Source organism: Vanessa atalanta, chromosome 9 (genome assembly GCF_905147765.1).
Source record: "Vanessa atalanta chromosome 9, ilVanAtal1.2, whole genome shotgun sequence".
Lineage (NCBI taxonomy): Eukaryota > Metazoa > Arthropoda > Insecta > Lepidoptera > Nymphalidae > Vanessa > Vanessa atalanta.
In genome coordinates, this window is record NC_061879.1 from 11,269,502 (window position 1) to 11,293,119 (window position 23,618).

Here is a 23,618-nt window from a genome sequence, read left to right on the forward strand (position 1 = left end):
TCATTTGTTATTAGCCCGACCCTGACAACACAATGTTACATACAACAGTGAGGGAATTAAAATTATATATTAGATTTGACTCGAAAGGATTCATAAAAATATCCCAAATCCAAATAAAACCTATATAAATACTGTTATGACATGTTGTTAACATATTCATGAACTTGTACACAGATAAAAAAAAACAGATCATAGACAAAGCTGTCAGCGATTTTAAAAGTCTATAACACTATCGAAACGCCGCGCCGTGATTTCTTAGCTATTGATACCTCACGATTAAACAAAATGTACGAATAGCTTTCACAATTCAAAACAAAAATATTTTGTTGTTACAAGTATTTCAATATACGTATTATTCGAATATATTATATAAATCTGGTAGACAGTGTGTTCATTTATTAAGATTACGACCATTTAACTGAGTGGGAGCACAAAAAATAATAATCTTTAAAAATTATCTGTAAAATGTTTTAGAAACCTATATTTAATCACTAATTTTTTAATCGGATGTCATAATAAAAATCAACCTTTATAATATATAATATAAATATTTTTTCGAATTAATGTTAAAACCATACTATTAACATTAACACGCTTACATACGCTTTGCCTGTAACATTAAAAATCCGATGGTTTTTTTTTTTAACATCAATTTGAAACTGCGCACCTGCAACTCTGACAATACAATAATATGGTACCACCGACGTATGGTGTGATGTTGGCGGTAACAGCCAACGGGAGACCATCGAATTTGTGCTCGTTAATCGTGTCAATGAGTATTTTGGTAATATTGTGATTATTAAGATCTGCTGCTGGACGAGACAGTACTTATTTATTATTAAACAACAGTTAATCACTCCCATTATATACCCAGAATTAAATAATAAGTTAAAAATTAATAAATACTTATTTCGTATATCTGTAAAGGTAAAAAGAAAACCGAACGATTGAAGATAATAACATATTGCCCTTTCCTCATACACGTCCTTTTTCTTTGAACTCTACAGAATAAACATAAAACTATTAATGTGCTCATAAAAGCGTGATTTAACTCCTGGTTCTGAAACGCTAATCAAAGTCAGATTAATTAATCTCAAACGCTCATTAACAAAAAAGAAAAAATATTTAATCCGACATTGATCAAAGATTCAGAAATGAGATTCATTTTATTGGCTTTCGAGTTATCGGCCGACATCGACCGATGATCATACACAGGTTGAAGCCAAATAAATTAATTTGACTTAAATCACCGTTTCAGTAGCGACAGATTAAAAATATTATTTTTAATTATAATTTATTATGCATTGACGTGTTTAAAAATAGAACAAGGCACGATAAAGATGTTAATTGCGATACTTAACATGTGCATAGCGTATTAAGCGTAACTGTAAATTAATTACTATTTAAAAATTAAACTCTCATTGATCTTATAAATAAAATGTTGAATTATACAAAATTAAATCAGCCTTTAACCCATAGAGTAGAGTATTAATACGTCAGATATTTATAATTTATTGGTAACAAGGGAACAGACGAGGTTTTATCCACAGACTAGCAAAGGATGCTATTATTATACACTAGTATCAAGAACGAGGTACTTATTATAGTTAACCCTTTTCAATTATTTCCGTCTTAATAGAATCGTTATTCGAATTATTTTTACTTAAAATGTATCTGTGCTTGGTTTAGTTAAATAGGGAAAGATTATGTGCCATTGGTAGTGCGTGTACCAGAGATCTACAGTGGAAATAGGTACACCCGAGGTAATAAAACGACACCACAAACTTATTATCTTTTAAAAAAAAAAAAGAGTTATATGGTTATATAAAAATTGAACGATAATGTCGCCTTAGCTTAGTTATAGCTTGCTCCGTCAACCTGTCCTCAGTACACTATCAATTCCAAAGTGACGTTTGCTATACAAATCGGTGTGTTTTATTACGCTTGGGGTTGTCTTGACATAACTAGATCGTCGGGACAATTTGACGGATGTTTGTAATAATGCCGGACCAACACAGACCTTAATGGTTGATGAACATTTGACACAAATATTTCGACTGGAGAGTTTTCACTTGGATCAGATTAAATTATATATTTTGACGTGTTTTTTTTTTTACAAAAATTATATTTATTACTGTACTGCACTAGTTAGTGTGTATGGAACTAATTCAGCAAATGATTTTTAAGCCAATCACATCCAACTCATTGGGCAGACATTTGGCGCAACGTTTTGGCGCTGGTAACAATAAATTCCAGTACAATTTATTTCATTTAAATATATTGTAGATTTAATACAACCAATTACAAACATCAACACTCAGAAAGATTATCACACCAATACAAGATATTTGTCTCAAATCTCTTGTCCCGGACGATCTCAATACTTATCAAGGAGGAATGATATAATAATACTTACAAATAGTACAAAATTAGTCATGATCGAATAGTATACCGAGAAATATCAATTGTATCATAGAAATGCTAAGAGATTACAAGTTTACTGACTTACATCATACGTTAGTTTCGTCTAATTGATATGGCAACACGTTTCATTACACAACTTATTATTAATATGATGATTACAATCTATGCGTTTAAGCGTTTTAATTTTTGTATATGGTAACTAATCGGGTCACTCGATGATCACTCGATTCAGTGAGAATTATATTGCTCACGTGTGTTCATATTGTTAATGTCGATCTAAGCACTAAGTTAAGTTGTAAATAAATATTCGACAAAAAAAAACGGATTTAAAATTAAAAAATACAATAGACAATATTTACTGATCAGTCAATCTATCAAGTGTTGAACCATTGAATAATTTATACACAACGAGAACAGTTAATTTCGAATTTTCATTACACTTATTAATTTTATTTATATTTAAAGCATAAAATGTTTTAATATAATAAAACCAGCTACTTTCAACGCAAGCCACGTATTATATACTATATGCATTTACGCGCAAACATACAAACGTAGGCCAAGAGACTCAAAAGGCTAGAGTGCAATCAATAACATAGTATTGCCAATAATAAAATATACAACCAGCCATTTCGTCCAATACAAGTCATACCTTCGACATAAACGAAAACACACATTATAAAAAAAGTCCTTTTACCTTTTTAATCACAATTTTTAAAAAGGGGAAATATTCATTAATTATGCTAAACTGTATATGATTTTATATTCGTCATTATATCGTGTTTGAGTGTTATTAGTTTTATTAATAATACACTTATTATTACATTTACACTCATCAGATCAGAACCAAATATTATTAGTTTACTAGACTTTTAATAAATTATTGCACGTATTGTCGATTACGAAAACTTCAATCGAGATAATAATAAAACAAGTGAGTAACTCAATGGCGGAGTATTCGAGAACAAACATTATCTAATCTTATTAAATAAAGTTAACCTATTCTACACTCGGGAACGTACGAATTATAAAACACTACAGCTATTTATATACAACAAATAAATTATAAAAAATATATTATAATCGATAACATATCATACAAATCCTTACTGTATTAATATTAAATAAAATTACAGAGATTCGTTCTTTGGAAGAGCGCAGGATACAACGTTTTAAATAAAAAAAAAAAACAGAGACTAAGTAAATAAACCACAGCTTTGGAATGTATCGGACAAATATTCGTGCGATGACTTACATTATATCGCCAATAGTCAATTATTCTCACAGAACTCTAGAGAAATCGGCAACACTTCTGTAGAAAACAAAACTCCGACTCGACGTCGTAACTAAGTCATAACAGCATCACATCGCAACGCCGGGACATACGAACAGAAAGTAATCTTCGAACCGTCGTAGGAGACGCGCAGCCGGTCAGTGACGGCCACGGCACCGCTAGGGCGCGGCTGGGGCGTAGCTAGGGCACGGCTAGGGCGCGGCTAGGGCGCGGCTAGGGCGCGGCTAGGGCGCGGCTAGGGCGCGGCTAGGGCGCGGCTAGGGCGCTGCTGGGGCGCGGCTAGAGCGCGTCGGCCGGCAGCGCGTGCACTCGCGCGCACAGCAGGTTGTGTAAGATGAACACCGCCGGCTTGGGGCTGCCCTCCATGTCCAGCTCCTGCGAGCGCAAGGTAGCACATTGTACACACAGATACATCAGCAGGCATTCTCATTCCTCCGTGTAAGAATACGAGATATCCCTTGAGTTGGGATAATTTATTGTTAATGTTATTTTTGTTGGAAAAAATATGTCGGAGTTGATTAATTGTACTACTAATGTCATATTTGATATATTTTTTAGAATGCATTATATTTTAAATTTAAATATGCACTGGTATTTGGATTTGATTTAAAATTTTCCTGTCAGTGATTGATACTGACATTTTACATAATGTTCAAATAATAGTATTTTCAAAACACACTATCATTATTTTTACGAGACAAAAGGGTAATTATCTCTATTAGGTATGAACACATCCAAGCCATATTTGCTATAATTATGATAGTTCCGTAAACTTAAAAAACTTCCGGCTCTGTTTGAAAAATGGTAAATCATTCTGTCATTGAACCTGTTCTTGAGGAACCAAGATTCCGGTAACAAAAAATTAACATTTCGTATACACTCTTAGTGTAATTTCAACTTTTTGTACTGCAGTTGAAGCAGTACACACACCACGACTCGTCGAAAAAATCTGATTCAATTCATAAAAACGTCGTACGATCGAGCTCAGAACTCCTAAAGGCACTCACGAGCGTGTCGTCGTCGGCGAAGTGCAGCCACAGCGCGGCGCGGTCGTCGTCGGCCGAGGCGCGCAGCGCGTGCAGCGGGCGGCGGTACAGCGCGCGCGCGCCGCCGCGGCCCAGCGAGCCCGCCGCCTCCCACACGCACACGCCGCCCGCGCCCAGCGACAGCCGCGCGCACGCGCCGCGGTACCGGCAGCGGAACGTGAACTCGGGCTGCGCGCGCACCGCGGCGTGCGCGCCGTCCACCAGCGCGCCCGCCGCCGCCGCCAGGTCGTGCGGCGCGTCGGCCCGCAGCGCGCGCACGCACAGCCCGCCCGGCGTGCCGGCGCGCACGCCCAGCGCCGCCGCGCCCGAGCCGCGCCGCCACCACGCCAGCCGCGTGGCCGCCAGCCCGAAGCTCTCGGCCGGCGCGCACCACGCCTCGCCCGACCACGGCGCCGCCTCGTACAGGCGCAGCTCCCGGTCCGTGATGGCGACGAACGTGGGCTGCCACCCCTCCGTCTCGTCCGAGTCGTCGGACCCGCCGGACGCGCCCATCTGATTTTCGTAATAAAATTATTATGTAAGACTGTACTCGTGCAATATTAACATCGTGCAACCTCACACCCCATAAGCTATAATAGAGAGGCTCACGTGATCCTGCGGTGGACGCCTGGCGAGCCAGCCGGCGTAGCGCACGTCTCCTATGAGAGAGCGCAGGCGAGGCCGCGCGCGCGCCAGCGCCGCCCGCGCCGCTCGCCGGGCCGCCGCGTGCAGTGCGCGGTGCCAGCCCGCCGCCGACGAGCTGCAGGGCGCGCGCAGGGCCAGCGCGTGCACGCCGTCGGGGGAGTAGATTTCTATCGTGCGCTCCTCTGTGGAAATGGACTTTGGTGCTTGTACACGACACACACTTCGCTTTATTTTTCATTGAAATGAATTCTTGCTGTATTTATATCTTTCTTAAATATAATGACAATGGTGAATTGGTATGAATATTACATGCTAAATCACAAACTAATTGACATGACAATGAATATCTAACACTAATCTAACAATAATCTTAAATTTAAAATACCTGGATCATGGTGTCGAAGATTCTTTGCAACACAGGCCATAAGGAGTGGTACATATCTCGTATCAGCACGTCGACGTCTAGGTGATGGTGGTGATGGTGGAGTTTCTACCATATAGCCACGCTGAAGTTCCCATCCCACTTCACTAATAATTGAAGCTTTACGAAAATATGGAGTAACCTCACGAAGATACTTAACTGTAACATAAAAAAGAAAATCTAAGATTTAGTACTAAAAAAAACTTTTTGAAAAAGATGAAATAAGCATTTTTTACAATTAATCAATTATCAGTAAAACTTTTTTACTTGTAACTAGGCTTATAATAATATAACTTATTATATTAAGCACCATAATATAGTAAAATTCCTTCATTCAACATTTTGTAATTTCTTTTTAATTAAACCATATCCAATATTAATTACTTATTATTATACTAAGCTATGTTTCTTGTAAGCAACATTAGCAACTTTCGTATAGTCAAAATACATGTCAATAAAAGATTCAGTAATTAGTTTGAGTTAATGAAAAAAGTTTAGAAATTAAAAACTATTCTTCATAAGTTGACAATAGCAAAAATTGCCAAGCATTACAGACCGCTGTTATAATTACATCAGCAAAGATTGAGTCATGTAATTTATTTTGATGAAGGTTAATTATTAGGTTAATTCAATTACTGTATGTTAACACTGTTAGATACATACTTCTAACCAAAATAACAAATGGTAAATTAATTCACAAGATAGTTATAAATATTTATTTTACTAGATAAGTTAATTAATAATAAAAGAAACATTTCAATTGAAATGAGGTAATTTTTAATAGGCCATATTTGAAATAAAAATGCGGAACTTACCTTCTAGTTGAACCATTTTACCAGCTCTTTTAAGGGCCTTAACGGCTTCCTCGTGAGTGGCATCTTTCAAATCTTCTCCATTAACTGAAAGTATAGCATCACCAACATACAGTTGTTCTGTAAGGTCCGCTGCCATACCCTTAAATATCTTCGATATAAGTATGGGCATGTTATTTTCTATTCCTCCTTTAATTGATATCCCCAAGCCATTATTATCAGATTTAACAACTTGTACCATCCGTTTCTGATTAGCGATAGCTTCAGGTACTTCAGTGAAATCACTGTTCGGTGTCTCGACATTGTTATTGTTTAAGGTACCATTTAGAGTCGTGGTAGCATCGTAGCCATCGTCTAAGCATACACTAAGATAATCATCCTCCAAGGAACAATGCACCCGATACCAAACTCCACGGACTAATGTTTCTAATAAACCGGATCTTCCAGTGGTTGCATTTGGACTTTCGCTACCGCCACTAGATGCACCGTTCTCCACCATAATTTCCACTAAAATAGTATGATAACTTGATGTTTCAACGCACTAATATGTAAATATGTAGCCTTAAATTATTGAAAAAAGGTGAAACCAGATGTTAAAAGTAATGTTCAATGCAAAATTGTTCTCATTACATTTTAGTATTATTTAATTATACTTTCATTTAATGTGAAGTATCTAAGTATTAACCATTGACACGAGATAATCGAATGAATACAACTGATATTTTACAATCAATAATACTATCAAATTAAAATTACTACAGAAAATACAGATGAAATATCATCAAATTTCAAACCACAGATTATAAAATTCAATGGAATGGCGTAACTACTTTTATTTGCATTTTCGGCTATGTATACACAATATAGAGCGCGCGATGATGTTTTTTTTTTTTATTAAAATATTTTATCTTATTTTTCATCATTACCAGTAATTCATCCAATTAAAAAACATTTTTTTATTAAATAAGTAATTTATAAATGGTTAATGTTGTATAATGATGTATATATTTCTCTCCTTTTTTATGAAATAATATATTTTTCTCTTGTTTATTATTAATCATAAGAAAACAACAATATTATAAATTCATTGTTAATTTATGAATTTTATAACATCAAATTCAATATTACAAAATTATATATAAATGATAAGTTATAAATACCTTCATTAATTAAGAAAGCGTTTACCTGTTGAAGGTCTGTTTAGTTACATTATTCTTCTTCACGCATATGCAATAATTAAAATTTTCAATAGTAGCATTTTCAAGGTTCATAAGATAGGTTGCGGCGTTGTTCACAAAAGTGGTCAAGTACGAAGTATATTTTACTGTATTTGTAAATAAACAATATTATCGAAACAATTTTCATTTGTTGTAATGGCAATGATAGAACTATTATGAATGATACCATAGACCCAATTATATGCAGATAAAAAAACTAATGTCATAATATGATTATATTGATTTAATTCAATGAAACGTTATTTTTTATAATCTGTTTAGGTAAGATTTTTTTTTTATATAGAAACAGACGTCAGACTGACAGATTTCTAAATGCAACAAAGTGGAGGATATTATTATAAGTTTTTAATATTTTGTGCTGATATTCGCAATCCTAATAGAAAAAAAGTAATTAATAAATCTTATTTATAGTTAGCTCAAACTTTGATAAATTGGCATTAAGATTACAAAGTAACAGTTATAAAAATTATTATTAACTATATATTATTATTAACTATACATACCTCTTAATTAAACACTTCCAAACAGTTATGAAATGCTAAATTAAAAGGGTATTTATAATTGAAGCTTATAAAACTCGATATAACCATGCAACGTGAAGAAAAACAATTAGAAGCTACATTGCATGCCATTTTAAATAGAGTGAATGATCTTAAATCTGCTATACAGGGATTAATAGCAAAATTAGAAACTGAATATGAAACAATAAATTGGCCTACGTTTCTTGATAATTATGCTATATTGTCTGGGCATGTAAGTATATTACTTGACTATATATAATGAAAATTAGAAATATCCATCTCTACAACATATAGATCAGATTTTTTGTGTTATACCTAAATTAGCCTTGATTCTTCAGCTTTATTGCGTACTGAATAGAAGCTGATATAATTTTAATTATATAGAATAATACTGTTACTCATTAGATACCAGGTTAAAAATATATTTCATCATATTAGTGCAATTACTATATTTTTGTTCACTGTATTTTCCATTGATGCTGTTTAAACTTATGTTGATTGTGAGATGGAAGTCTGAGTAATTAATTAATAATTATATTATTCTGATTTTAATCTATATCCCTTCACAATTTTTTTACAGCATATTTTGTGCCTCAACCAAAAGTTTAATATTCAGTATTATTTGGAAAAATTAATTATAATTATTTGTGACATCTCATGAACATTTTATTATAATTGTTAAGTGTTTTGATCAAAAACTCAAGTTCACATTTTCAGTTGACTGGCTTAAGCAAAATTCTTCAAAATGAATTAGCTCCATCATTAAGATCAGTTGTAGTGTTGCCTTTACAACTGGGATGTGAGCGTGATGAGGAACTAGCAAGACTGTCAGAAGGAAGAGTGCCAGCTTGCACTCATGACTTAGTCCCAGATCTGCTACGTACAAAACCTGAGCCACAAGCAGAGCAAAGGTTACAGCAGTTAAACCACAAAGCTAGCACATTAAGCTATGATACTGCTCAGGTATTGTGACTGTTTATACTGCAAACTTAACGTGCAACTTTTTTTTATTTTTATCAAAATATTATATTAATATGTATGAATATGTTTACTAAATTTTAGTCTAGATGTTGGATTATTAAAACTAAATATCAATTTCTTTTTACAGAAACAAGTAGCCCAGTTCACAAAAGTTGTAAGCCATGTATGGGAAATTATATCTAAAGGTCGCGAAGACTGGGAAGGAGAATCAATGAGATCTGCAGGTAGATATTATATATATAAATAGTTAAGAAATTAATTTAACATTAAAATAATGCTGTGATTAAACATATTAGTTTTAGCACTCTAAACAAAGAAAAAATATATCTCGAGTAGCTTAGATAAGCAGTATTTTCTGTTTAAAAGAATGGAAAATACTGTTAAACAATATTAATACTTTAAGAACCTCATTAAATATTGTATTGATAATTCCCTTTTCTTGATTTAAAATGTGACAGTAAAATTAAAAGAACCTGTTTTATTTTTATATATATTTCTTTGGAATTAAATTTTGTATAAAATTTTATTTAATTGAAATATTATATTTATTTTATTTCAGGTATACAACCAACACATAGCATAGCTGACACCCATGCTTTAGTAACAGCAGTAGGAACTGGTAAAGGTCTCCGACCAGGAATGCAACCTATTGGACCACCTGGTGTTGGAACACCAGGGATGGGTCAAGCTCGAGGCCCAACTCCTCAGATGGGTCCCGCGACTCCTACCATGCCAAAAGCACCTTCGGCAATTAAGACCAATATCAAGGCTGCAAACCAAATTCATCCATATCAACGATAACTTATGGAAATATGAAAATTATAATTATCATTAAATAAAATTTGTAAAGCTTAGTAATTTTTATTTAAATTAGTTTTATAAGAACTAAAATTATTTCGTGTCTTAACTAAAGCAATACAAGCTCTAATGCAATTATTATAATGTAAACAAACAAATAAGCCATTCAATTTTGCACTTCATGAATAATTTTTTTTATTCATATTGGACATAACATATATGATAAAAATGATGCAGGTTTTTTTGTACACAATCTCTTAATTGTATGGGATTAAAAATACCGATATTTGTTTCTCATATGCATTCTTTTTAAAAATAAAGTAACTCTTTTTTTCTACAAATTATTATCTGAAAATTGTGTACAACAAAATCAACACCATTATTTCTGACACAATGTCAAGAAAACTTAATTATAAAATTTGCAACATATTTCACAAATACCATGAGAGGCTAGACAAAAACTAAATACATGAGTTGGTTGTTAATACTTTGTGATTTTATTTTTTAGTAGTTGTTAAATGCAGTACTCCTTAATTCAGCGTATTGACCTGTAAAAATAAATAAACAATACATTAATTCTATACCTTTTTAATATATATGATGATTAAAAATATAAAGGTTTTCACCATTATATAATGATATATCTTTACCTTTATCTTCATGTATTTTTTGGTATTATGAATCTAGTAATCAATTTTGTTATCATTGTCACTCAACAGATACTGATAACAGGATAAAAAACTTAAGATGATGAAACTGTAACCTGTACCAATTTGTTGTGTACATTTACTAGAAGATAAAATGAATTTTAAATTTAAATCTTTGCATCAAGCCTTGAAGTTTGATCCTATTATAGTGTCACACATATTACTTACGATATCATCAATTTTGAGAATAGCGCGCACGGTCTCTGTGGCCAGTGCGAGAGCGGACGCGGTGACGTGCAGGGGCTGCAGCACGTTCTCGTGACGCATGTCGGTAACACGTCCGCGACGAACGTTCACGCCGGCGCCACTTTGGGTGCCACTAGCGTGCGCTGCACGCAGCTCTGTTACCGTCTCGATAGGGTTTAGACCTGAGAGTAACATTCACCATTTAATACAAGAATTTCCCACGCTAATAGATACCACAACATCTGTATACGGTGATAAACGAACCTGCATTCTCGGCAAGTGTGGATGGAATGACTTCGAGCGCGTCGGCGTAAGCTCTGAGGCAGTAGTGGTCGGCACCGGGTGCCGCGATAGCAGCGCGACCGAGCTCGGCAGCGGCGGCAGCCTCGGGGGCGCCCCCGCCAGGTACGAGTGCGGGGCGGCGCGCCACGCAGCGCACGGCGCACAGCGCGTCATGCAGAGAACGCGCCGCCTCCGCCACCACGGCACCGCTCGTGCCGCGCACCAGCACAGACACAGTGTGGCCGCCGCCGGAGCAACCGGTCATCTGTTGTATTGCAACAATAATATTATCAATTTTAAATTCCCATTAAACAATGTTCTCTTCTTTATTTAGAAATGTATATTTTTTTACCTTAATGTACTTTCCAGAAGGTTCGTTTACTTCTTCTACAAGGTCTACATTGACCAAATTTTCAGCTGTAAAATGATCCAAAGAAGCAATGGGACGGCATCCAAGGGTCTTGCAAACAAACTCAATATCTTCACGCTCAATATCTTTAATAACCATTGTCTTGATTTTATCCAAGAAATGAATAGCTAGATCACTCAGTGCATCCCTGCAAAATAAGCATATCTTTTACACTTGCTAACACACATCTATTACACTCAATACAATGGTCATTGATTGAACTCATGGATTATTATATTAATGTGGATTTCTAACCTTAAAATAGATTTCTGTACCAGCAGTAGATTGCAGCCAGCTTTTTTTATTTGCTTTACAATATTTAAAATATATTGACGCTCTTCCTTCAAAACACGGTCCATAGCAGCATAGTCTGATACAATCACATTATGGTCCATCTGTTTTTATCCATAAATAAAAAAACAATGTAAAAATATATTTTAATGACTTTATATAAGTTTTAATATCAACTTATAAAAATTTATATTAAAACTTTAGGTTTTCTCATAATTCAAAAAGAGACAGAGCATTGTTTAACTCACTATCCCCAGAATAACATTTATAAGTAAAAACATAAATGTTAATTGATTAAATTAAATTTTTCATTTTAATATTATGTACTTTGAATATAACTCACGTCAGTTTTAGGTGGAGAGATACAAAATTGGATGAGTCCAACTTTAGCCTTTTCAATGCGATGAGGTCCATTGACATTAGAAGCACGGTGAGGGATCACAAGCCCCTGAATTAGCTCAGTGTCTTCAACAGTACCACCAATACGTTCAATTACTTTAACGTCACGCAGGTCAACACGTGCACCCACTCCTCCTTGGATTGGCTCCATTACTAGAATAGTTGGTAAATAATAAATATTTAATACATAACAACAATGACACTTGTTTGATAAACAATCATTAAAATAATAGAAATTTAGCCCTATATATCCCTATTCAAATTTATTTATAAGATAGTGATAATTATTAATCATACCTGCACGGATTGCTTGAACTGCAATTGGTGCCAAAATTGTAGAGTGCTGGGATACCACTTTCGAATTAAGAGATGTGGCTGCCGCTTTCAAGAGTGCATCTTCATTTGACAAATCTACAGATGTAGATAATCCTTCTACTACCTATTTATTTAAAATAAATGTAAAATTTAACAACAATCAAACTTTTAACCTAAAGAATTTGACATAGTCTTAAATGCTATAAAAGAATTAAATGAATATTAAACATGATTCTTATTATTATATAGTATAACTATCATTACTGTTACAAATATAACTAAAACATAAATATCAGCTATGTTATGAAACCATAGACTTAGATTTTAAAATTATATATGTTAAATCAAGATTGTTCTTGGTTCTCATTTTTTACTATTAAACTATTTATACTATTATACTACAAACATGCATATCATGTTGATTGATATTACCTGCAAGGCCATTTGCAAAGCCTTCTGGAAGCCATCGGATATAACTGTGGGGTGGATGCCTTTTTGAAGAAGTTTTTCAGCTGCATCAAGTAATGCCCCTGCTATTACTACTACTGATGTTGTGCCATCACCAGCCTCAATATCTTGGGCCCTTGATAGCTCAACTAACTACAATCAAAACATTAAAAAAATCAATTTTTAATAGCACATAAATATTGCTAAAAAAATGTTTATTTAATTTATACAAAATATTTTGATGATTACTCATTTTTTAAATTGCTAGTTATTCGAGGTAAGTCACTATAATTTTAGTACTGCAATGTAATTTAAGAAGATAGAATCAATAATAAAATAATTTCTCAGAACATAAAAATCATGGTAAACTAGTAGTTATTATTGTATGATTATTAGTCATAGTAACTACTTCTCACACAAAATATATCTATTACTAATAAAAAATACTTTAAAAAAATTACCATTTTAGCTGCGGGATGTAGGACACTCATCTGTTTTAAGATAGTTGCTCCATCATTAGTGATGGTAACTTCACCATTAGCGGCTTGAATCTACGATAACAATAAATTATTAAAGAGATTGTTTTAAATTTGGAATTAAGAAACAATGGATGGGTTAAAGATTCTTTTTCGTGTAAAAAACTAAGAAACTACTTAAATTAAGGCAAATTTATTATTATAAGCATTTTTTTTATTACCATCTTATCCATTCCACGGGGACCAAGGCTGGTTCTAATAGCATCTGACACAGCTGAAAAGTAACAAAATAAGTTTAAGGAAAATTATGAAACTTTTAAAGCCGCATTCCATTTATTTGACATTTGATGTAACTTTTAACAAATATTTTATTTAAATTAAACAAAGGTTTTATGTAAAAATACACAAAATTACACCAGGTGCAGGAAATTGCTATGAATGACATATCATTATTATTATAAACATTTCGGGTGAAGATCTGCATATAAATACATGTAACTTAAATATTTACTATTATATTTTATTTTAGAATTTAAAGCGGCACAGAAAATAGTTCAGGATAATGTAAGTTATTTAAGTTATATATTATATTAACCTTTAGCGGCATTTATATTGCTCAAACGAATATCAGCTGGCTTGCTTTTGTCTTTGTATATGGCTGAATTAACCTTCCCAGCATCACCACCAGCTTTAGGACCCATTATAGTATTGTATATAGTCTTGTTAATTGATTAAATATTGAGATTATTTTGGATTCAAAACCGCCTATGATTCTCAATCTCAAGTCAATGGGCACAAAAATTCGTAAAATTAAATGACAGTTGACATTGTCACTCTGACAAATTGATTTGACATGACTTTTTTTTTAGTTACTACTACGCTAGTTTGGCCTCACGCGTAGAATATTCAACAAAGATAACTTATCGTAATATCGTGTATACTTTAGTTATCGTGTATACTATATTATCAAGTAAGTTTATAAGTCATCACTTTATTAAATAATTATAATATTAAATTTATCATTAAAAATTTTTCATTCTTTTTTACTGCTCGACTTCATCAAACTATTGTTCGGTGTCAGGATAATACTATAATTTTATATTGCTATATTATTACCTGAAGAAATACGCAATTTTGGATACCGCTTAAAAATAAAAACGTCTTCAGTTAATTTAATTAAGTAAAAACATATATATTTACATTATATTTAAATAATGAAAATCGTTACTGATTCTTAAATACTCTTAAAAATCACTCGCAACTTTATGTAAAATGTCACTAGTGAGTAGTGAGTTCCTGACAAAACGTAACATTCGGCAAGTGGCAACATTAGCTTACTAACTTCACTGTTCACATTTTATGATTCTACTTTTATATTTATATTTTATTATCTCTTCCACAAATTTGAAAAAATGTTTTTATGATAATTGATAATCACATCGTTAGGGAGTAGAAGCTCCAGATTGCCTTTGTCAAAACCGGCTAAATATTACCAGAATATCAAGTTATATTACCCTACAATTATTTATTGATGAAATTAAATAATAGTGAATTATGATTTAAATTAGCACCAAGTCTATTTAACATTTTACATAAATTATTTAATCTTTATCTACGCTATGGATCTCATTGAAAATACTAATGATATATCAAAATCAAATACTACAGAAAATGTACCAGATCAAGAGGTATAAGATACAATTTTTTTGTTTTTGTTAATATAAAACTATGGTCTATCCTATTAAAAATTACATTTTTTTAGAATATGATGGAGTTGGACAAAGACATTACTGACAAAATTATAACACCACAACCACCCGTTAAACATGAAGCATCTACTAGTAGCCAAACATTGATAAAGAATAGAACAGGACATGTGCAAATAGACGATTCATTGTCTTGTACTCCAGTTCAACAGAATGTTTCAGAAAATATAACATCGACCCCACAAAGCATGTTACAGCATCAATTGTCTGGGGAGGTCACACTTACTCCTACACACCGGTCATTTACACCTCAAGTTCAGTCTTCAAACCCTCATAGTTCCATGGCTGCTATTACGCCAATGGCAAGCGCAGTTAGTCAAGCAAAAAGCAGTGTTAAATTTCAGTATGTCATAATTGTATTTTTCTAGCAAGTGCATGATTAATAAATGTAATTGATATTGCCTGTAAAATATTACAACTAATCAATTTATAACAATTTGCAGAAACTGTGTTTCAACTGTAAGCTTAGGTTGTGAATTGAAGTTATTAGATATATATTGTCGGACAAGATTTTCGGAATACAACCCTGCAAGATTTCATGGAGTCGTAATGAAAATTTTAGAACCACGAGCCACAGCCTTAGTTTTCAGGTACTATTTGATTTTATGAACTTTTTATTACATATTTTATATCATGAGCTTTATAATAAAGCTATTCAAAAGAATGTGTTGTTCATATTTATGTAAAAATTGAATAAAAATTTTATAGTTTTAAACTTAAATGACATGGAATAATTCATGATGTTTTAATTTCATCTGGTGAAATTTATTTTGCATAAATAAAAATGTAAAACTAATTGCATAAATGGGTGAGTCAAAAATCATATATCAATTTTTAATGTATTATCTAAATATTGATAACAAATAGATCAGTACTGCTATTATGGTTAGAGCATGGCAAGAGTTGCTACTACACAGGATGCTGCAACCACATTTAAGCATAATTTTCTTGAAAAATAACGTTAGTATTAATTTCAATACCTTAAATAAATTCTAATGATTTTCAAATAATTTTAAATAAACAAATACTAAGAAATTTGTGGTAGGCAGTACTTACTACAGTACTCAGACTTTGATAAACATGGAATCAAACCTTACATTATAACTTAGCAACACACATAACATATTTGATATTATATGTTGTTGATACTTGACTACTATGAAAGTTTTTTTAAATAAAATGAAATAAATTCCGTTTGACTAAAATCTAAACGTATTTAACATAAAGCCATAAGATACTTACAATCCCGGAAGCCACGTGCAGAAAAAGAATAAATAAATGAAATAAATATTGGACAACATCACATACATTACTCTGATCCCAATGTAAGTTGCAAAAGCACTTTTGTTATGGAAAATCAGAAGTAACGGTACCACAAACATCCAGACCCAAAACAATATAGAAAACCAATGAACTTTTTCTACATCGAGTTCTAATCGAACCCGAGACCTTGGAGTGGCGTACCCATGAAAACCGGTGTACACACTACTCGACCACGAGTTGTATCTGCAATATTTACAAAAAAATAACGGACTATTCCTTAAATTGTGAGCCATCTCATTATAAAAGTAAAGAAGATACGTAAAAATTACTAATAAATGTAATGCAGTCATCAATTTTAAATTTGTGCGTCAAACGTTGTTAGATTTAAAACTATTGACTAAAAAAAGCGAGACAGTTTCAAATAAGAATATATTAATTAGTGTTTTGTTGGCTAAAGATTTCTACATTCTAGTAAGCGCCGAAATTGAACGAACCGTTAATTTTTATATAAGTTGTTAATTGTTATACACATATATATATTTTAGTAAATGAAAACAAGTTCGTACCCGCATTTTATGAGTATAACCATTCTGTAAAGAACTCCACTTAATATTATCTAATGAAAAGTTGTTGTTGATAAGCACTGATTATTTATAATTACATTATGAATAATAAATAAATAATACTTTTAGCAAAATACTCAATTTTTCAAAATTATGTACATAGGTAATTGAACAATTAAAAAAAGTATTTTTAAGTAAATAACTATTATAATAGGCATTACATTGAGTTATCATTATTTTTGATAAGTTGCAAGATGACTTCAATTGATTCTTCTCGAGTCTGAGTCAATTCAATAATCGGTGATAGATACATGTTTTTACGATCAGATATACAGTATTTAAATTCGAAAATAAAGTATGGTAATAAAACTTACAGATCGGGAAAAATAGTTTGCACAGGAGCTAAGAACGAACATGATTCGTATTTAGCCGCTAGAAAATTTGCCCGAATTATTCAAAAACTTGGTTTTCAGGTAAAATATTGATTAAAGTCAAATAAGACAAGTTTATTTTAAATTTTGCATATTTTTTATATTAATTTATACTTATTTTTGTGTTTCTAGGCTAAATTTCTTAATTTCAAAGTGCAAAATTTTATCGCAACTGCAGATTTAAGATTTCCAGTAAGATTAGAGGCTCTTCAACAAGCACATGGACAATTTACATCGTACGAACCAGAATTGTTTCCTGGATTAGTATATAGAATGATACGCCCAAGGGTGGTTCTTCTGATATTTGTCAATGGAAAATTAGTTATTACGGGTAAGTGTTAAGAAAAAAAAACAAAGCCCAGCTAATTATTTAAATAAGTATATCTTTTTTAATTCCCTTTTCATTTCAGGCGGAAAAACAAGAAATGAAATTTATGAAGCATTGGATATTATACACCCAATACTAAGAAGTTTTAAAAAGAATTAATATATATGTATCGCCTTTATTTATTCCCTGTATTATAAATGATAAAATAATAAACGTTGAAATTCCAAAATAATATTAATTAATTGAATAATAATTACTTGATGTTTCATAACTTATTATTATTTAATAAAATTAATAAGAATATTCTTTGGGTTTTTGTGTTGAAATATAAAACTATTCTAATACGTGGTCTAAATATTTTCGCAGTGTTGTTATAAGTATGTTAAGTAGCTAGATTATTTTTTTTGCATAAACCAAATCTTGAAATCAAGACAATCCTTTCATTGTAAAATAATGTATTATTCGTTCGAATGTGAAACGTTAAAATAATCAAAGGTTCAATCAATATCAGAACTCCAATAGGTAATGCATTAATTTCAACATAAGATGTCGCGGCGAAGCTAACAAATCTTTTTCATTATTACATTGAGCTAACGTTAGCTTTATTCTCGAATTAGACACGATCATATTTTCGGTAGATGTAATGAAAACCTGTCTCTAAAGCAATAAAGACCAGTTTTTATTACATCTACCGAAGATTGTCCATGACGGAGTAAAAAATCCCTTAGAAATGAGACACCTTTGTACTGATACAACATTCGACCTACATTTTTTTCTTTTTTATCTTGCTGACAAAACAATACGTGTTTCCCACACGTGAAACTGGGTGGGTATATTGGACTCGCTGGTGCACAGGACGAGTGCACTAGAATACCTTCTAAAAAACCAGCGGTCCCTTTCCGTCTCTTCGGCGGGCGCCACGGGATCGCTTTCGCATGCTACCTTGACGCCTTGACTCATATTCGACTTATAACCTAGTCATTGCAAAAATAATATATATGGTTTGGCGGATACACATGGTGAGGGTCGTTAATTAATTTAAAAAAAAACTTATAAAGGGAAGTTGTAAATGAATAAACCATGATATTTAAAAAATAATATTGTTTATTCGAGGGTATTTCTTAATGATTTATTAGGTAAGTACTTGATAAAAAAAACTTATTTAATAGTTAAGAGCCACAGCTCAAACATTCATCTTTGTTTGCCAAAGAACAAGCAATCATAGACAAATTAGCTTCATCCTTCTCCGACTTGCCATTTGTAACTTGAACTTTAGACTTATCCACAGTAAATTGAATAGCATTAGCGGCTGGTTTGGTACGTAGATAGTACATTCCAGTTTTCAAACCCATCTTCCATGCATAAAAATGTATAGATGTCAACTTCCCATAGTTAGGTTCAGCTACATGAATATTAAACGATTGACTTTGATCAATAAATGCTCCTCTATCTGCAGCCATCTGTATAGTTGTTTTTACTGAAATCTCCCAAACTGTCTTGTACAAATCTCTTATTTCCTTTGGAATTCTTTCTATATTTTGTATTGATCCATTATTGTGAATTATCAAATTCTTCATTTCCTCGTCCCATAAATCAGCTTGAGTTAAATCTGTTAAGAGATGATGATTAACAACTTGAAATTCACCAGATAGAACCCTTCTTTGGTATATGTTGGAAGTAAATGGTTCAAAAGATTCATTGTTTCCAAGTATTTGTGCTGTAGAAGCTGTTGGCATTGGAGCCAATAGAAGAGAATTACGAAGACCATTCTTGGCAATCTTTTCTTTAAGTGCTGTCCAATCCCACAAGTCCGTAGGAGTCTTGTTCCACATATCATATTGTAAAATACCTTGGCTAGCCGGACTACCTTCATAAGTACTATAAACACCTTCCTTCTCAGCTAATTCACAACTAGCTTCCAATGCACCATAATAAATAGTTTCAAATATTTGTTGATTGAGTAATATTGCTTTTTCACTCTCATATGGTATTCTCATCAATACAAATGCATCAGCTAATCCCTGTACACCAATGCCAATTGGTCTGTGCCTCATGTTAGAATTTTTCGCTTCTGGCACTGGGTAAAAGTTAACATCAATAATCTTATTTAAATTCTGGGTTATAATTTTTGTTACTTCTTTTAATTTTTGAAAGTTAAAAGTTTTATTTTCAACAAACATATTTACAGCTATAGAAGCTAGATTGCATACAGCCACTTCATCTGAAGACGTGTATTCTACAATTTCTGTACAGAGGTTGCTGCATTTAATAGTGCCAAGGTTTTTTTGGTTACTTTTTCTGTTGCATGAATCTTTATAAAGCATAAATGGGGTTCCTGTTTCAACTTGAGCCTCTATAATTGCTTTCCATAAAATCTGAGCCTTTACTTGTTTAACAAAGCGATTTTCCTGTTCATATTTTTCATACAATGCTTCAAATTCGTCACCCCAACAATCAGCTAATCCAGGACAGTTATTAGGACACATGAGGCTCCAATTTTCATTTTTTTCTACCCTTTTCATAAATAAATCTGGTATCCATAAAGCATAAAATAACTCCCTTGCTCTAACTTCTTCTTTGCCAGTATTTTTTTTTAGATCTAAAAACTCAAATATGTCTGCATGCCAAGGTTCCAAATAAACAGCAAATGCTCCTGGTCGTTTGTTACCACCTTGGTCCACATACCTAGCTGTGTTATTATACACTCTTAACATTGGGACAAGACCATTTGAGATTCCATTTGTGCCAGCTATGTAAGTTCCCTTAGCTCTTATGCAATGCACATGAAGGCCAATACCTCCAGCTGATTTAGATATTAAAGCACATTGTTTAAGTGTATCATATATACCTTCTATACTGTCATCTTTCATTGCTATAAGAAAGCAAGAGGACAGCTGAGGTCTTGGAGTAGCGGCCGAAAATAATGTGGGACTTGCATGTGTAAAATATTTTTCTGACAGCAAATTATAAGTATTAATTGCAGAATCAATATCTTCTCCATGTATTCCAATAGAAACTCGCATAAGCATGTGTTGAGGCCTTTCTGCAACCTATAACATAGTTATTAGAAGTAACGATGGGTTAAAACAAAGTAAATAAAAGGATAATAATATGAATGCATATAAAAAAATTACAATTACCTTGTTGTTAATTTTTAACAAATATGATCTCTCCAAAGTCTTAAATCCGAAATAATTGTATTTAAAATCTCGATCATAAACAATAGCAGAATCTAGTCTATCCTTATTATTCATTGTTATATTATAATGAAACTCTGATATCATTGCTTCTCTTTTGTTAGTATGTGGATTTACTATATTATATAAATCAGTCATGACCTCTGGAATAACAAAAAATTGTTATAAAAGGGTTAATTATAAGGCTAAGCCGTACAATTTATTGTTAAAACAAATATTAAGTATAGATAATATAGCTTTTAACATTGTTTTAATGATTTTGTATGTCATAAGTAACAGAAACGACCGAAATCTTTCAACTGCACACAGAGAAAAGAAAGTATTACAAAACTATTAAATAATTTAGTAACATTTAACAAGAGTTTAGCATTGCATAAGTTTACACTTGTAAAATATTAATAATTAATATTTTGTTTGGTAAAATTAGCAAATGGTAATTTATATAAACAGATATTTTACCTGAAAAATGCTTTTTAGTTTCTTTGTGCAAATTTGATATGGCTAAGCGAGCAGCTAGAATTGCATAATCTGGATGATCAGTTGTCATTGTAGCTGCCGTTTCAGCAGCCAGATTATCAAGTTCAACTGTTGTTACTCCAGAGTAAATACCACTTATGACTTTCAATGTTATGCTGACCTGTTGCAAGACACAATGTAAATCATATATATTCATGTAAAAATGAAAATTTATTTTGTTTAAGATTATTAAATATTGTGTACAACCCAATCCAAAAGTTTTGTTTTAACTTTTGAAAACCTCTTGGACTGGTGCAATAATAGATTGTTAACTAGAACTTCCAATATAATATCATATACTGCCCCAGATTATTATTAAATTATTAATTAATATTAACTAAAACTTACCAGTTACCAATTACTTTGTATTATTTTAAAAGTTATCAATTATTTAATTGTGAAATTATTCTAAATGTTTAATACTCACCGGATCAACAAAGTCCATATTTAAACCATAACATAATTTTTTGATTCTTGATGTAATTTTATCAATATGAACTTCCTCCATTCTTCCACCTGATAAAAAAACAACACATTAGTAATACGAATTTATTGCTGGTTAATTGCGTTCATTGCGAAATAGAAGTTTTAAGGACAATTAACTTACCTCTCTTAAGTACATACAGCTTGCTACTTTTTCCGACCATTTTAGAAATATGATAAGCCCGATAAATATAAGCACAACTCTCGTAACAAAACGATTCAAAACAGACGTTATATATATATATTTTTTAACAATGATATGAACTGGTTATTTGAATATTGTTCTGAATAATTATTATTATAAAGCTGAATGTACGCAAACGCAACTATTTGTATTAAAATTGAGTAGTTTATTCTTTAATTCCAGTAGCCTGAAGTTCTTGTCCAGAGTTGAATGCAAGTAGTAAGTACTAAATTCAATGACAATTGGATCTAGCAAAAATTTGGCCGTTTCCGTTATGGCGGGAAAACAGAGAGTGTTACCATATATGTTCTAATTATTATTTAGATAACTTATGAACATAATAATAACTGTCATCAGTCGTTAACAATAATCTATTCCTTATTGGACTATATTCTATACATGGTAAAAAATTAAATTTTACTATAAATAATTATATATTAGGTATATTAAATGTTTGTGCCTTTTAACACTAAGTTACAATACACAGTAAGGAATTTGGCTATACAAAGGGTTTTTGAAAACCGACGCTGGCGTTGAGCTCACCTAAAATGTAAAAATATTATGGCATTAGAGAAACTGCACTCAATCTTCTTATGCCGCATCTGAATATCGGAGTCAGAGGATCGGCTAGGATGGCTGTGGGAATCCCTCAAGGATCTATTCTTGGTACATTTTTCTTCTTCATTTATATAGATGACTTGCCACTTCTTTAAGTAATAAACACGAGGTATTGTTTGCTGATGACACTTTTTTAATTTTAAAAATAAAACACAGCTTTCAATGTGTATCGATGTCAAACATGCTTTCTCTGAAATAGTACATTGGTTTAGTGTTAATCACATACAATTAAATAGTTATAACTTATAAGACAAAATGCATTAAATTCACTTTTCCTAATATAAGTTGTACAAAAACGAATGTATTTTTAAATGAAGAAGTATGTTCTAAAAACAACAGAATTCCTTAACATCAATAGATTCCAAGCTCCAAAGGGGCTGGCTTACAGGCTTCGTAGTAAAAAAAATAGACTATTGACTGATGTTGACACGGATCATCTAGTTTATTTTAGTTATTTCCAGAGTATAATGTGTTATTGCAGTCTACTCGAGGGTAATGTAGCCGCTATTAATAAAAGCTTTGTATTGTAGAAAAGACCTATTCGTGCAATCTATAACCTGGGTCCAAAAGATTCGTTAAGATTTAAATTTAAAGAAAT

At 32.4% G+C, this 23,618-nt stretch overlaps 5 protein-coding genes across 5 annotated transcripts; 2 read left to right on the forward strand and 3 right to left on the reverse strand.

Moving 5' to 3' along the window:
• Positions 1-583: 583 nt before the first annotated feature.
• On the reverse strand, positions 584-7,313 carry LOC125066530 (beta-1-syntrophin). The gene is made up of 5 exons (XM_047674633.1): positions 6,625-7,313; positions 5,774-5,968; positions 5,353-5,570; positions 4,726-5,256; positions 584-4,093 (listed from the first exon to the last, which is right to left on the reverse strand). The coding sequence occupies exons 1-5, from the start codon at positions 7,118-7,120 to the stop codon at positions 3,998-4,000; spliced, it is 1,536 nt and encodes a 511-aa protein (XP_047530589.1). The 5' UTR covers positions 7,121-7,313; the 3' UTR covers positions 584-3,997.
• An 843-nt stretch (positions 7,314-8,156) lies between these two features.
• Positions 8,157-10,605, forward strand: LOC125066170 (mediator of RNA polymerase II transcription subunit 8). The gene is made up of 4 exons (XM_047674124.1): positions 8,157-8,612; positions 9,098-9,343; positions 9,489-9,585; positions 9,921-10,605. Exons 1-4 carry the CDS (start codon positions 8,448-8,450, stop codon positions 10,160-10,162), a joined length of 750 nt encoding a protein of 249 aa, XP_047530080.1. The 5' UTR covers positions 8,157-8,447; the 3' UTR covers positions 10,163-10,605.
• LOC125066168 (T-complex protein 1 subunit delta) lies at positions 10,472-14,480 on the reverse strand. Its single transcript, XM_047674121.1, has 11 exons — positions 14,267-14,480; positions 13,893-13,945; positions 13,657-13,746; positions 13,181-13,348; positions 12,731-12,872; positions 12,378-12,586; positions 11,999-12,138; positions 11,687-11,891; positions 11,317-11,599; positions 11,035-11,234; positions 10,472-10,707 (listed from the first exon to the last, which is right to left on the reverse strand). Exons 1-11 carry the CDS (start codon positions 14,370-14,372, stop codon positions 10,690-10,692), a joined length of 1,614 nt encoding a protein of 537 aa, XP_047530077.1. The 5' UTR covers positions 14,373-14,480; the 3' UTR covers positions 10,472-10,689.
• Positions 14,481-14,976: 496 nt separating this feature from the next.
• LOC125066169 (TATA-box-binding protein-like) lies at positions 14,977-18,244 on the forward strand. Its single transcript, XM_047674122.1, has 6 exons — positions 14,977-15,359; positions 15,434-15,780; positions 15,881-16,027; positions 17,640-17,736; positions 17,827-18,025; positions 18,105-18,244. Exons 1-6 carry the CDS (start codon positions 15,291-15,293, stop codon positions 18,179-18,181), a joined length of 936 nt encoding a protein of 311 aa, XP_047530078.1. The 5' UTR covers positions 14,977-15,290; the 3' UTR covers positions 18,182-18,244.
• An 861-nt stretch (positions 18,245-19,105) lies between these two features.
• Positions 19,106-22,700, reverse strand: LOC125066501 (ribonucleoside-diphosphate reductase large subunit). Its single transcript, XM_047674596.1, has 5 exons — positions 22,343-22,700; positions 22,163-22,251; positions 21,679-21,856; positions 21,163-21,362; positions 19,106-21,072 (listed from the first exon to the last, which is right to left on the reverse strand). Exons 1-5 carry the CDS (start codon positions 22,380-22,382, stop codon positions 19,192-19,194), a joined length of 2,388 nt encoding a protein of 795 aa, XP_047530552.1. The 5' UTR covers positions 22,383-22,700; the 3' UTR covers positions 19,106-19,191.
• Positions 22,701-23,618: the final 918 nt, after the last annotated feature.